The 16,139-nt window shown below is 46.8% G+C and overlaps 2 protein-coding genes across 11 annotated transcripts in view; one reads left to right on the plus strand and one right to left on the minus strand.

Moving 5' to 3' along the window:
- Positions 1 to 14,812, plus strand: part of LOC308072316 (pinopsin-like) — a 47,672-nt gene extending 32,860 nt beyond the window's left edge. The window contains 1 exon segment of the mRNA XM_080408976.1: positions 1 to 14,812. This exon segment is cut by the window's left edge and continues 15,860 nt beyond it. The gene's annotated coding sequence lies outside the window, so the exon portion shown is untranslated.
- The window catches only part of ST6GAL1 (ST6 beta-galactoside alpha-2,6-sialyltransferase 1), a 47,525-nt gene continuing 45,282 nt past the window's right edge, over positions 13,897 to 16,139 (minus strand). For all 10 annotated transcript variants that reach the window (XM_080409403.1, XM_080409406.1, XM_080409405.1 and 7 more), the window contains one exon: positions 13,897 to 15,416. In XM_080409403.1, coding sequence (XP_080265529.1) covers positions 15,175 to 15,416 — 242 coding nt within the window. In that variant the 3' untranslated portion in view covers positions 13,897 to 15,174. The remainder of the gene's footprint in view (positions 15,417 to 16,139) is intronic.

Below are 16,139 nucleotides of genomic sequence, written 5' to 3' on the forward strand. Positions count from 1 at the left end.
GGATTTAAGACACCCATGAAAACCTATCACAGGCTGAAAAATAGGAAGGAAAAAAAATCTTAAAGGATTTCTCCTTATGTGATCTTTGAGAACAAGGGCTTAGCTGTTTGCAACACCTCTAAATAAGCTGTGCTTGCAGGGAAATGAATGGTGGCTGAAGGTAACTATCTACGGACTACAACAAAAGCACTGAAAAAGGGTCACGTTAAATTTCATCAATGCTTATTTTGAGCTTGGTGACAATGCAAATGCTGCAAGACTTTCATTTTCTCTCCCCTTGTTAACAATCCTAGGAATAACTGAAATATAACTAGCGCTGTGCGGTTACTAGAGAGGCTCCCTGGATTTTAACAAGCATGTGATTAATGAATATAACAAAAGCTGTTGCTTTCCTTCAACCAGTTAAGAACAACTCTCTTTAAAAATGAGTGGAACTGCAGCGTTAAAGCAATTACAAGCCAAAGCCACTCTATTTGCCAGTCAACTGTGGTAAACTCAGATAAAACTGGTTTAATCCAAACATGGGAACACGTTCAGTTATAGATACCAGAATACAACCACAAGGTTAATCTACTACATATAATGGCATTATATGTAATAAAACCTCATCTGATCAACACCTGCTGAAGCAGAAAACAGGAAGGATTTGTTTATTAAGGCTTATTCTAAAACTTACTGTTGGGCTTAGGCTCCGAATATGAAAGGATGTTGCCCACCAGACTGCCCCACACGTGCCTGGCTTCCAGAGACCCCGCTCACCTCGATGGGAGCGGGACTTCTCCACCCAGCGGGCTCAGGTTTGGGCTCAGGTACAGTATTAAAAGCCTGGCACTTGACTTGCCACATTCCTCAAGAGCAGCAAGGCACTCAGTAGTGCTGATTTCATCTGGAGGCAGACTTAATTTAACAATTCCAGGAAAAGGCAGGAGAAACCCTGTAGGGAGCCATCACCACACAAGATAACCCTATAGGAAGTTTCTTCTTAATTCCCGTTTACCAGGCACTCCTGTTCTTCCTGAAGCAAAAGGGAGTAAAAAAGGTTTGGAATAAAATTATTCAGGTCTTAATATATTCTTGTTATCCACGTAATTTCCCACCCTTTCCTTCAGTGCAGCTAATTCTCAGTGGAAAAGTCTTTTTATGATCGAGTTGAAGCCTATTATCTCTCACCGTACTAAATGAAAATCGTGTTTCTTTTACTACACAGCATGAAAAAGGAGGGCAATTGTGACCCCTGTTGCATTTGATAGCTGGATCTGTACAAATGCAGCACAAACACCACATCTTTTATAATTTAGTGGGTTATTCTATCGAACATATGTAAGATACATCTCAAAAGAGTATCATAAGACATGTAAGGTCTAGGGAAAACAAGAACATTTGAGAGTATGCAGTTAGGAGGACTAACAGTCCAAGCTTTCTTTATTGTCAGAATTATCTAACATAGCACAGCACTTTATCATAAAATAATTTCACTTTGCATAAAAGCACAGAAGATGACAGAATAAAAGTATGTTTATGGAACAAAGGAAGATTGATTAATCAAAGCAACAGTAAGAGCTCCATGCAATCTTATTTCTACATATTGTTTAATATAATTTGCCTAAATAGATGAGTCAACTCATCTATTAAAAGAAAAATTTTAAAAAGGACTGTCCATTAAAAAAGAAAAAGGACACGCTAATAAATCACTGCAAATAAGGTTTATAAGACGGGCTTTTCAGTGCCAAAATATCTCTAGCTGAGCCTGTCACTGCTAATGAAACCAGAAGCACTGGTTCCTGATTTGGTGTCACAAACCAGCTCAGCAGCATCACCAGGTCACTGCTCCTGGAGTGACCCCATCCCTGGCCGAACCCCCACACTGCGGTACCGTGCCGCACATGCTCCCCCAAAGGCAGGCATCTCTATCAAGGCTTTTATCACCGTATAAATTTCTGAGTGGGAAATGCCTCTATCTACTGAACTTTCCATCTGACACCAAACCAGAGGAGAGGTTTACCCCCACACTGCATCAGAAAGTTGCTCATTAACCTGGGAGGTCATAGACATGCCCAACAAACAAGCATTTGCGTTTCCAAGAAGAGAGAGGGGATGTTTATTTTAGTTGTGCTTCTCAGAATTTGCTTCCAGATAACAACAAAGTAATTAAGACATGGGGCATAGAGAAAATCCATCTAGACTTGCTGGAACAGATCGGAAGAGTGAAGTGGTCACGGCAGCCTACATGCTCTGCAAGGTTGTGCCTCTCTCCAATGCATGCACCCCATGAAGGGACCCAACCCCCCCGTCAGGAGTCCAGGTCTGACCCATCTGTCAAGGCAGAGCTTCAGTTACAGATCAACCGCGAGATCCAGGCAAGCAACACTACGGCTCCCTAAAGCATTAGCTTGTCATGAGCAGCTCCGTAGGTCAGATGTCAGCTCTGCCTTTGGGTGATGCACAACCACGCTGTGGGAGCGTCCTCGCTGCAGCTCACATCACCCCAAAGGGGTTTCAGCTTACGGCTTTTCACCGACAGCCCCGACTGCACAGCAGGTTTGTGTGCCGATGCCTTTCAGATACCGACTTACTGACTCATGCGATTTCTCTGTCTTGCAGACAGCACCAGCATAAATACCATTTCCCCATGTTTCCGGCATACAGTTTCCCCACCGGCTTCTTCAGGACAACTGGCTCCGTTGCTCAAACAGGTCTTTATGCCCGTCAGTCCAAGGCTTGGGCTACAGACACTGCAGGTTACTGCAGTGAAAAGAGCTGAAGCATTTCAGCCTCCATTTTTTCCACCTGCATCTTTCAAGAATAACTTTAAGAGCATTTTCTATTTTGAATAACATAAACAGCTAAGTATTTGCTTTTTTGCCTTTCCCCCACCCCCCAAAAAAACTTGAGGAAGAGTGATCTCAAGCTGCCCAGATGACAAGTCATTTCTTTCACAAGTTTGTGGTCGATCTGCAAACCAGAGCACTAGATGCCTTCAGCAATCCATATCTTCTCCTGAATGGGTTAGCAGGGAGAAAGCTGAGGCTAATTTAGAAGCTGGCATCCCAAGAGTCAGGAGGGAAAGCGAGGGGGAGAAGACATGCAGGCACCAAACCCCTGAGGAGTTCCTCCTCACCCACTTGCACACTGCAAAGCTCCGTGGAGTAAATCAGTCATCACACTTCCCCCAATTGCCTTCCCAAACACTCTGTGTGTTTCAATATACCTCTCACCGAGTCATCCCCCAAAGATACACCACAGACTTGTTACTCCTTCCCTTCAGCAAATTTCAGTCCGAGACTGGTGTGTTTCTCATTACTGCTCCTAGCAGCGAAGAGCAATACTGGATAAATTAATGTGTAATTGGAAGAATGACTCAGAGATTAACTGAGGCATTCAGTCCTGGGAGGATAAACGCTAATAACTTTGGCTTCCAGGAAGAAAGTATGTCAGAAAATTATAATTAGACAAAAAAAATACATGCATGAGGGGGGGAGTCACAGTCACATATTTAAATGGCTGAGATGAATACTAAAACGGTGTAAATTTTCTCCCAATTTATTAAAAATAGATAGGAGTATGAGACTCCTGACCCTGCCCAGCAGCGTATCTCCCATATGCTCGTAGCCAGGAAGAGGAGACCCCCCCCCCCCCACCTGGTACCACTGCCCCAGCAGCTGCCCCGTCCACCTGCCCAGTGGCACTGGGGAGAAGGGGCTGGTGGGGCTGGGGGCAACCCCTTCCCAGCTGCAACCCCCCCTCACGCCGAAGCCTGCAGGAGGACACAGAGCAATCCTTCATGTGTTATTTCTTCCCACCACCCATGGTCCAGCTCACCCACCAGTGCAGCACCACCCCTGGCTGACTCCGCGTACGTCAAGGCAGTCGGGGACACAGCCCTTCTGGTGTCCAAACCAGAACTAATGACCTGGGGATATTCCCCAAACCAGTACAACTGCTGTTCTGAGGTGATGCCAAATGACTTTGGAGGAGAAAACCATCAGGCTCCACATTTTTCAAGGCTCAATAAAATCTCAAACAAAAAAAATTTTCAAATCTCAAACAATGCAAGTGACTCTTCGTTTTAAATACTTCATTCCTTAGTTTTGTAATGAGAAAGTTGCAATTGTGCAAGTTCATGACGCATACCGAAAGCTGCTTTAATTAAAATATATATTTTTAAATACTGTTTTTTCTCTGTGGGACGTATTTATTTGCGGGTGGGGAGGGCTGTGGTTTTATCCAAATTGATATATTTAGGCTTTATTTTTTGCTCTTTTCTTCCAGCCAGATATCTAAAAGCATCAAATTACTAATCCTGAGAGAGAAACTGAGGAACAGCTGTGGTAATAGGCATTAGAAAGCTTGTTTTAGACTACACCAGTGACTTTAATTACTTCAACATGCTACAAAATTAAGCAGTCTTTGAAGCAGTAGCGAAAGCATCAGCCAACCTACGACAACCTGAATGCCTGAAAGCACTGACCTTGGGAACTCAATTAAGGCAGGCAAAATTCATTAAATTGTAGCTGAATGAAAGAAACCGATTTTCATTTACGCATGTCCTTTAGTGTAAGTGTGAAAATCCCCCCTGATTACACCTGCTCACACTTCGGAGCACATGCAAACATTTCCACTACCCAAATTCCAGCTTGTGCTCCATCCTCATAATGGATCTTGCCGTACTGTTGGAAATACTGAATCTGCAATATACATATGAGGAAAGTACCTGGAGACTTCCATCCTCTCCCAAAAGACAAGAAAAGGAGGCTACACATGGCAAAAATAGAAATTCTCCTGCATCGACAACACACTGCCATAAAATACAGAGACCCTCAGCCCGGGACAGCCCTCCAGCGTGCGGGTCTGCATGTAGCACACAGGCAGTCATCTGTTACCAGTGCAGATTCATGACCTTTCCCAACTTCAGAATTAAAATATAAGGACACACCAGACTAACAGGTATCACAAGTACAATACAGAAGGGCAATCTGGCCACATATGGCAATATTATGGGTAAACTTGTGCTCAGGAAGCATGTACGAGAGCAGAGCCCTTCAGACCCCAAAAGTTATCCCCAGAGCCGGGAGTGCCCCTCACAGCCATTCTTGATTAAAACACCATTGCTTCACTCTGCACCTTTGCTTCTTCCCCTTGTGCAAGTTTATGTGTACATGTGTGTGTGTATATATGTGTGTATGTATACACAACATACACATCTCATATGGCACTAAAAGCCTGCAGAGTCCCAACAGTACAAGAACAGACTCCTTAAATCACACTGAACAGCATAAATCTGGCTGAGAAGCAACCCAGCACACTGGCACAAACTCACTTCTGGCACTCCGCTGGTGGAGCGCTGGGTGCTCACATCAGCCACGCGAGGGGAACAGCTCCAGGTTCTGCACCAGGCAAGGGCTTGCTCAGGCTTGCAAATGGAGACGGTTTCTGGACTACAGGATTTCTGATGAGCACCCGTGTATTTGCTTCAGTAGAGGACCTTAAAACATTAATACTGCAGCAAAACATGAGGACACTCATGACTGCCTGCTGGGACTCTGAGTACCAAGTGATGGAGTTGCGTGCCAAGTACTTTGTCTGTTAGATATATGGCTGACAAGATGGGGGACTTTTTTTTTTTCCTTCTTCTTTTTTTAACACATAAAAGCTTTCCTGAAAGTTACTTCACAGCTCTTCCCATTCTTACTGAATATGCCATTTTCCAGTTTTTTTCCCTGCCGATCATTAAGCTTTTATTATGGTTTGACAAATGAACAAGCGCCAAGCGCTGCCCTCCATGGAATAACCACCTTCCAACTTCAAAGGAAGATCTCTTTTTAAGGGCTGTGCTCTTGGAAACCGCTGTATTTGGTTCTGCCAGATCACTGTCTTCATGCATCAAAGCAAAAGGTACATTGGCAAATAAACATAGAGGAAATATTTAACTTGAGGGAAGCTCAGCAAGCGGTGAGGAGGGACTCTCCAGAGCACACTTTGAGCAAGCAAACTCTATGTGACTCCCGATGAGTCTCTCCGGTGCATAGGGTCAAATAGATTTTACCAACCCATGGTGCTTCCACAAGCACTGCAATCCTCAGCCTTGTACTGAGAAACCCCTGCAGCCTCAGCCCCCCATGGAAGAAAAATATAAAACATTTCTGGTAGTTGCCGATGCACAGAGGACCTCTGAAATGCAACTTCACAACTGAAAAACTCAAGCAGGATACTCAGGTGTTCCCAACAGCTTTGGGGAGATTAAGCTAATGATGGTTCTGCCTTATGGGGCTTTTGTACTAAAACACTTGGCAGAAACAGCTGTATTCACCTCCGTATCGTTTGTACCAGAGATGCAAAACAATCTGCCCTGGCACAGTTTCCTTGAATCGAAAGCAGCGCGGTGCACATGGTCCCACGTATATTTGTTGTGCAGTCCTGGTACCTCTTCCTCAGTACTTCAAAATCCATTTACGGTCACATCCCTCTTACCACCCTTTAATGATCTCGCTGCATTACCTCAGGTTCATCTGCTTCAGCAAACCATGAGGCCAACCTTTCCTGGACCCACTTCTAGAACTTTTCTGTATTTATTTATTGTTTTTCCTCTGAGCATCTCCCTTGTGACCATCCACTCAGTTACAGCTGGGCACAGGGGGAAATGTAAGACCTTGGCTAACAGAGGGGTATGCTGGCAAATTGCCCTTCACAAAAACAAAGCATGATTTCAGGTGATGGTAGCAGCTCAGCTGCTATTAATTTGTGTATCAGCTTTTCCGAAGATGCTTTACTGCTTACGCTGGAAGACTACTGAATGAAGCACCCACCTAAAGCTGAGGCTATGGAAATATCAAATCCAGCTCGGCAGAAACCACCTGCTTGCGAGATAGGATGGATAGCAAGCGATGATGGGATGAGACCGCTACATGCATACAGGTTTCATAAAGCAGAAACACACTCACAACCATCACCATCCCTGTCCAACTCCCCAGAGACCCTCCAGGGCAGGGAAAGGCGCTGCGGGGCGCAGCACAGCCCCTCCGTGGTGAGTCCCCAGGGACCTGCAGGGGCTGTGGGAGGCAGCGTGGCCATTCACACACTTAGGGTGACAGGGGGCAGTCAGAATGGGAGGGGAAGCAGGGGGCAACACAATCTTCCTTTTAATATTAGTAGCTTTATAACAGAACTGAAAATGAATTTAACTTAGGCAGTTTCCTCTATTGTCCGTTTTATGTCAAACAGCGATAAAAATAGCTGGTTACTTGACATACCACTTCCTTCTTCACGCAGACCATTTGTTATTTTTTTTCCATCCTCTGCCACACGTGACAATGCTGTATTACAGCACTATCATTCATTTCAGTATTAAATAAAAGCTTAGCATTAAAACAGAGTAAATGAGAATTCCTTCAGGGCACCGCTGTGGGGCACACAGGCAGGAGGATGTTGGGAGGCAAGAGACTGGCACACAGAGCTGGATGAAACCATCACCATGAAGCCTGGCACACCAAACCCTCACCCCAGACCAGCTTCCAGCTGCAGGTGTCCTTATGTACCCCAGATGCACCCACATTCCCTCGCTCTGCCCTTGTTTGCTTTAAACATCTTGAGAACTGACGTCTGGAGAGACAGCCTTCCCTTTGTGTGGGACACAGCGAGGGAGGACATGGGTTTACTGGGCTGGCACAGAGGGGATGTGCTTGAGTTTCAGGGTCGTGAGAAAAAGACACCCAGAGGCTGGCACTGTTGTAATACAGGTTGCACGGAGCACCCAGCCAGCCGTCCCCACCCAGCACCTGTGCCCCAGAAGAACCTGGGTAGGGTCAATGAGAAGTCAATCCAACAGTGACCGGGTAAGCTTCATTTATGAAGACGTACCTGTTTTGCGGCTTTTTGTTGGCATCCCACACCAGTATCTGCAGTCGGATCACGGCGTGCAAAGCAGCCACTCCTGGCTACAGCTGTCACCTCCACTTGGTGGCAGGACCAAAACGGTTCAGACCAAGAGGCACTGTGCTCCCCCCTGGGGCACAGGGACAGCTCAGGATGGAACCTCAGAGGCGATGGGGTGAGGTGCGTGCAAAGACAGCTCAAGCTTCAAAGCTTATTGAGGAAGACTATGAAAGGCTTGAAATCACGGGGCAGAAAAAGCACTCCACACGCCTGGCACCCCTGGAGCAGCTGTGGACCTGCACAGCTGGAGAGCAGCTGAACACACAGGGTACACAGCTTATCCATAGCGCTGCCTCACGCCACTCCAAAGCAGGAATGCCAAATCGCTACTGCCTTGGCCAAGTCACTCACCCATCTTCCTAACCAAACAATGCCTAGAATTTGAATAAGAGACCTCCTACCTCATTTATGCAAATTAGAACTCTTCATCATTAAAAATAAGGAAAGCATTTATCTAAACAGTTGGTCACAATTAGCCTGGGCAGGCTCAAATTAGCTGTCACGACAGTCCGACTTCGCAAGATTAATTCTTCTTGTCATAACTGCTTTGAGCATCTCAGCCCTAACAGACCAGTAAGTTTTCTTCACCATTTCGTTAAGTTCTTCAGCTTGAGTCCCAGTTCACCCAGCCCTTACGAAGAGCCTTGAACTGGCAGCTGGGACAGGACAGCACTTTCTAAATTACGTAAAACACTCCATTTCCCTACCAACAAATTGCTTTGCAGTTTGTCCCAGACACAGAAGGTCCAGCTTTTTTAACTCCTCGCTCAGCCTTCTTCCTCAACTCAAGTGCAAATGCCCCCTCACACACATTTTCTTAAGAAATGTGGGCCTTTCATCTATCTTTGATAAACCAAGAAAGAATCAAATAGATAATGTCTATGAAGATACCCAAGGAAAAACCAGGCAACCAAGAGGGAAAACAGATTCTCAGTTCATGAAAACGAGTTACAGCTTCCTTGAACGCAGGATATCCACTGATTTATCCCAGTTAAAGGTCTGGCTCCATTCCATTTTTGAGAAGTATTTTAAGCAGTATTGCAGCTATTCAGCATTTCTGAATAGGCGTGGAATATTCAGCCAAGCAAAGTTCCTCCTCTGCATACTCGTTAAGGTTTGTGTTTATGTGACACTTCAGACACCATAAATAAGACTGATTCTGTAATATATAAACCACACGTTGAACGTGCAATTCAGTTCTCCTATTTTTATGTTGCTGGACATACCTGCAACTGGCTTTTCACAAATACAACCTATTTTCACACATATTCGTGATTTTTTTTTTTTTTTTTTGAGAATGGAAATAAGTGCTACAAATGCTAGTACCACTTCCACCAGCCAGGACCCTGCCTTTTGTTTTAGTTTTTCAGTGTCAGAGATTAGTCTTTCAGCATCAGAGAAGGACTCAGACATGGCACATTCTGGCAGGTTAGGTTTACAGAACTGAAGTGGCCCAGGGCACTTCAGCATCACCAGAGCAGCACAAGGTAAGTCAAGGGCTCTGCGTGAATTGCTAAGGCTTGGCATGGGTACCACCACACACCAGGATGCTCTTCTGCAGCAGGATTAGCACAACCTTGGCTGATTTAATCACCTCGTTACAAGGACCCTCCTTCTGAGGTCCGCATTGATACAAGGGGACATGCAGAAAGATTAACACCGCTCCTGACCACATCTGTGGCCCCTGCACTGAAGGGGGTGACTCCCCCCATTCACCCCGATGCCACACGGCAGGCACAGCCGCGGCGGGGAGGGGACCACCACCGGCACAGTGCAGCCACCTGTCCTTCCCCAACACACCCATTCACACCGCTGAGAAGCGTCACCTTCTCTTTGACGAGCCGACAGCCGTAACCCCAGGAATCCTCCCAAAGCCACCTCCTCAGAGAGGACATGGAGGCAGCTGCTGCCCTGCTCACGGAGCGACCAGCCCAGACGGAGATGCTGAACGCTCCTGGTGGTCTATTACAGCAAACCACCCTCCGCCACAGGGGCTTCGCAAACCCACACAAGGTTTTACAACTCCTTGAAACTGAAAAGTATGCATCCGCACACTAAAATCGTAACTTGATCCGATTGTAACTTTTTCTGACATGCAGAACAGCCACCGGCATCTACTGCAAAGGGGCTGCCCACAGGTTATAACGGCGTCGGCTTGTGGAAGTGCTTGCTGCTGGATTTGTAAAGGAGGCCAGGGCCAGGCAGGAAAAACACCGCAAGACATTTGCATGAATGGAAATAAAGACATTCAAGCTGGTTTTGCTCCCAGGAGCGCAGCGTTCAGTGCACGCTGACCTTCAAGCCCAGCAGCATGCTCAGCGCTGGCACGGAGGCAGGAAGGCGAGCTCAGGGCGTTTGGGGAAGTATCTGTTTCTGTTTAAGATCTGGTTTCTGCCAGAAGTTACTCACACCAAACCAAACCGCTTTCAGTCGACTCCCTCTGCTCCTCCCCTTCTCTGACTTTCAGATAGTTATTTGGATCAAACTGCACTAGATACGTGCTTTCCCAAACCATTTCCAGGGTCAGTTTTTCCCTGTTCACCTGCCATTCTGCCTTTGCAAGCACCCATGTATCTTCCCAAAACATACCTTGAATGGAGGTGTGGGTGGTTGGTTTTTTCCAAATACTCATTGCTTACATTTTCTTTCCAAATTAGTTTTGTTCATTGTGCATTGAACAGAAATTACGGGTAGAGTGCTAAGCTTCAAGCCTGACCTGGCTGTCAAAAGATGCAGTTGACATGGAATTCTCCCCTCATCACACGTGAAATGGCAAGATAACTGTAGGCAAGCAAACAGGCTGACACAAACACCCCAGGGCATCACCTCAGCCTCTCCCAGACACAGGCAGGAGTGCCTGCCCTGCCACTGGACGCAGGCTGCCTGCAGGCAGAGGGATGCCTGCCAGCACACACACTCAGAAAAGCAAATAGGCGAAGGAACGATATACCTGCGAGCTGCAGAGCTCTCCCTGTGGGAGCAGTGGGACTGTGGCCTGAGAGCCACCCGAGCACAGAGCCAGCATCCTGCAGGATAAAGAGCAGCAGAGGCTGCTTCTCTAGAGGAGGAAGGCAGTTCACAGGACTTGGATGAAACAGGGAGTGTGAAAGCTGGCCCATACAAGGGCTCCTTCCTTTTTCAGTGGAGATAGCATGAGGCTGCTGAGTTTGCAACCCTCTAACACAATCCCCCCAAAAGGATCCCTCCACACCCAGCTCCAGAACAGCAGGCAAGCTGTGCATGACCTGAGCTGTGCATTACCACTGCCAGGAGATGCCAGATCTCCCTCTGTCATGTTATCAGGGTGACTAGTCCCAGTCTTTCATACTGAACCCATTTTCCATACCTTTCACAAGACAAGGCTGCCAAGCAGCTCACCGAATTTAGCACAAAAAGAGAAGCTACTTACTTACAGAGCAGAGAGGGCTACATACCAGTCTTCCTTCATCCGTGTTTTAAAAACCAGCACATCCTCTTCCTTGCAAGTTCTGCCTTCAGGAAGCAGCCCTGACCTGTGGCTCCTTCTCACCTCAGGCGAGGCACAAAGCCAGCTGGGTCACAGCTCACTCCCACCATTCCCCAGCGAGCTCATTAGCTCCAGGTGATGCTGTGCTGAGTACGATGGCTGCAGGCAGCTTCTCTTCTCAGGACACCCAATAACATGCCCAAACCCCCACCACAAGCTCTTTCCCACCTTCCCCTATAAATGCACCAGGGAATTTCCATGACATATGGTTTCTGAAGCATTTCCTAGGAGCCAAGATACTTATATGGCCATGCACACAAATTATCTGTGCCAAGATGAAGCCTGATGCTTCTGCACTGTGCCTTGTATTGTCACCTGAAGCATGTGAACGTGCTCCCCTGCCAGGCTGGTACAATTCACAATTGAAAAGAAATATCCACAGCGCTGAGCAAGAGCATCAGACTTCGTGGTACACAACAGAGAAGACTAAGCCACCAGTCTTGTACCCGTACCTTCAGCTGGGTGCGTGCACAGAGAACAAAAGGAATACGTGGCTGGGGTGGCTCGTCCTTCTCTCCAGGAAGTGCCAGCATGGATTTCTTTGGGGTTTTTTATACTAGTGTCTTGTCAGATCTAGCTCCCACCCAACCACTCTATTCTTTTCGGGGAGGTGAGGAAGGGTGTGTTGACTCAGGTGCATACCATTTGGATTTCTGGAACTTTTATCTTTTTTTTTTTTTTTTCTTCAGTGAAAGCCAAACAACCCACAGGCCATCTTGTCAGCCCAGACAATGAAAGCTCTCCTTCAAAGACAATGAAGTCCAACGTTCCTCTGCCAGTAACATACTGTCATTGCTTCTGCATTGCCCAAATATTTCCTCATCCAACTGTGAGGCCCTGACAGCTGCGCTTCCCTCCTTGGGGCTCTGATCTTACCAGACCCCCCTCCGCACCCCCGCCCCTGGCTCTCCAGTACACCTGAAGGCAAAGAGGAAGGAATGGTTTCCAGCTGGAGAGCAGAACAATCTTTGCCCCATACTGCATGTTAAAACATTTAAGACCAGGCTCTTTTGTAAGACGGGTATATTCATAGCGTGGAGAAAACCCCTTTCACTTCCTTAACATCACAAATCGGTCTCTACTGCCTTCTCTAAATAACCTATAATATTTTATTGCCACAAGTCCCATCAAAGGTTGCTATTTCCTCCAGAAACTCTCTCTGGTTTTGCAATTCTAGGTCTTTAAAAAGCTATTTTTACAATCTGGATCAGCTAGGCTTTCAAAATGGCAAGACAGGACCGGTATGTGCTCCCAAGAGCCCACACTTAGAAACGAGGTACCCTGACAGCCTAACGACCAGTCCACTGTCATACTAAAATACACTTTTTGCCAATTAACCAGCACAGCTGCAGAAATAGGTGGAATGCTGGATAATGCAAAGGTTGAACTTGAAGTGAAGACAATTCAGGACTGTGTCTCTCCGAAATGAAGCTAAAGTTGCCATCCCTTTCAGCACTTCAAAGACCAGAGCTTCTGCAATGCTGTAAGTTAGTTTATACTGCAGGGAGGAGCTATGAAGTTACAGCTAAGGAAGAGTCTTTCTAACCAATAAACAGAAATATCTCTCCTTTTGATTGTGGTGGTCTTTCCTACATCAAAACCTAAAATAATCCCTTCCTTCTCCTCCTCCTCCCCAGACTTGCTGACCTTGCCCCACACCCTTCCCATACCATTACGGAACATCTTTCCCAGCATCTGGCCCTTCAGTGGCTCACTGTAAGGCGCGGTATTGCCCTCTTCCTGCTTTCCACATGGGTAGAAAGCCGTTCATACTCTGGAAACAGCAACTGCAGGAGGGATAAGGCTTTTGTTACAGTCTAGCTATTACTGCCCACTAACTTAAACTTGGCTCTTCCAAACACCAGACTTGTCATCACTTGTGATGTATATTAGATTTGGATCTATGCAGCCAAGGAGGAAAAAAAAAAAGAGAGTTAACACTGGCCTATTTTAAGCTCTGTCATAATTCCTGTCATGTAAGACTCTCTTTAGATTGCAAATGGATCACACGTTGGATCTAGCTAAAACTGTTAGCATACTGTTTGAAATTCCATGCCCGGTGCAACACTATTGCCCACATGTAACCAAGGGCTCTGAAGGACCCTGGGGAGCCTGTCTGACATCTTCTTCTTGCAGGAGTGCTACAGAATACAAACACAAATCACAAATACAATTGCAGAATACACACTGCAAATACAATTCATTAACACTGACAGATCCAATCCATCCCAACAGACAGGCATGCAGAAAGCCAGCCTGAGAGCTGAGAATAGCCCTGCAGCGGCCCCCTCACCCAGATGGGACAAGAGTGGTGGGCTCAGTGAAACCAGCTGGTGAGCAGCTCCCTCCCACCTCTGCCTGCGCCGATGCAAGGCTGGTAAAAGTCCACAGGGTCACCGAGCAACATTTATACTGCTTTCAGCAAGGCAGGAAGAGGCCAATGACTTCACAGGATTTATTCAAAACAGGAGAAGAAAAAGCTTTCTTTACAGACATCATGAAACACATCAGTACAGAAGAGGACAGGGAAGGTGATCTCACCGACACACAGAGGCTGCAGAGCTGCTAGTACCACCACGCTGCCACGGGGGAGTCCCCGAGCAGAAAGAAGGTGCCTCCTCAATTCCATCTGTGTTTGAGTACGAGAAGCAGAGCATGCTCTCCCTCCCCACCGCTCCTGAAGCATGGAAGCAATGTGTCTGCCCCCCACCTGTTCAGAAAAAGCACACAGCAGCTGAGAGATCACCTCAGGTAGCTGGCGGAGAAGCGGAACTCATCTAGCAGCAGCTATGTGGTATTTCTGTTACTGGAGACGAGCCTGCAAGTAATTTGCCAACAGTTGCAAAAGTAGATCAGCAGAGAGCTGGAAAGAGGTACCGACTTCCAGTGAGTACTCCCAAACGGGAGCATTTGTGTCTCAGAGCATCTTCCCCAAAACATTTTTGAAATAAGGCTTCTTCTGTACCAAGCACAGCACTGTACTGTAGAAGTAAATGTTCACTAAAATTTATTTTAAGCTATTAAAAAAACCAGAAAAAGGTAAAAAGATTAAAAAGTCTTGCAAGAATCACCAAGTTGTGAGTTGCCTCCCTCTTCCTTTGCCAAAAATACCATCTGAATGGTTTCAAAAGTCTTACACTTTGTACAATAACCATGGCAACTTCCTTTCAAAGTGTTTATAAAATCAAATATTGTAGACTAGGAGTTTAGCTTATCAGTACACAGCTTCGACTGTTTCCATAAATCAGCCCTGGTCCAAAGAGCTCCTAGGACTACGGGAACAAGTTTTAAATTATTTTTCCAGTTTCTCAATGGACCAGGTTCTCGGCTGTCATAACCCCTCTGAAGCAAACCAAACAGTATTTGGCATTCGATCGTGACTCATGCAATCTCTGCTCAGAAAGCATCTCCTGCATCTCCCATACACCATCACCAGCTGAGATGAAGACAGAGATATCCACCTGCTGCACGAGCCTGGCTCCAGCGGGAGTAAATTTATTGCAGTGGCTCATGCAGATACCGCGTGGACGTACCGCACTGTATTAACGCTGCCTTACAGGTGGGAGAAGTTAGGCAATCAAGTCTTAAGAGCAAGTGCTGCAAGACGAAGAGCTATCAAAACATGCCAGTGCTTAGACCTAACAAATCTGACAACCCTGATTTAAAAAGTGCTTTGACGGTCAAGAAAAAAATCCCTAAACACGCTAAAAACTGGTCCGCTAGCAATGCACCTTTCGGAAGCCAGGCAAAGTAACTTTCCCGTGAGTATAGATGTCCTCATCTGTGCCCTGGTTTATATGTTTCACCAAGTTTTTCTCAAACAGGAGGGGGTGGTAAGCTCCCATGGTACACGCACGGTCGTGAAACTTCTGGTAATAGTGGCAAATGTCCGTCTGCCGTTTGGAAGGGAGAAATTCGTACACGTCCACCTCATCGCAGAGCGTCATCATGATCACGATGCCTAGGGAGGGAAAAAAAACAGAGCACCGATGAAACATTCCAGCGAGACAGGTGGTCAGCAAGGAGCAGCCAGCTCCAAGGGAAAGGGTCTCCTGGCTGAATATTTAGACGAGGCAGGGAGAAAACACGCCTGGCCAGATGGGGCTGTGTTCTGAAGCCCTTTCTTGCACAAGGTATGATTGACTGGATCACAGCAGGCTGTTTGCAGTGACAGCCATGTCGAATGGCCAGTTTCTAGGAGTGCCACCATTCTCCACGACCTTTGTGGAAACGTAGGTGTCTGCCAACCGTGCATTGCAAGTACTGCTCCCTACGGCTGCCTGACAGGGGCTGCGGGGAAGGGGGGTCGGGCTCTGCTCCCAGATGAGAAGCAACAGGACAAGAGGAAACAGCCTCAGGTTGCACCAGGGGAGGTTTAGACTGGGGATTAGGAAAACTTTTTTTGCTAAAAGGGTGGTCAAGCACTGGAACAGGCTGCCCAAGGAGGTGGTGGAGTTGCCATCCCTGGAGGTGTTTAAAAAAACGTGTAGGTGCCGTTCTTAGGGACGTGGTGTAGTGGTTGCTCAGCAGCCCTGGCTTAGCAGCTGGACTTGATGATCTCAGAGGTCATTACCAACCTCCGTGTTCTATGATCCAGGTGATCCAAGCAGCCCATCTCAAACCTGCTCGGGTAAGCAGCGATAAGACCTTGCCCCTCTCCCCCACTGCCCCTGGGGGTGCAGGG

This window comes from Falco punctatus (assembly GCF_963210335.1).
Source record: "Falco punctatus genome assembly, chromosome: 13".
Taxonomy (NCBI): domain Eukaryota; kingdom Metazoa; phylum Chordata; class Aves; order Falconiformes; family Falconidae; genus Falco; species Falco punctatus.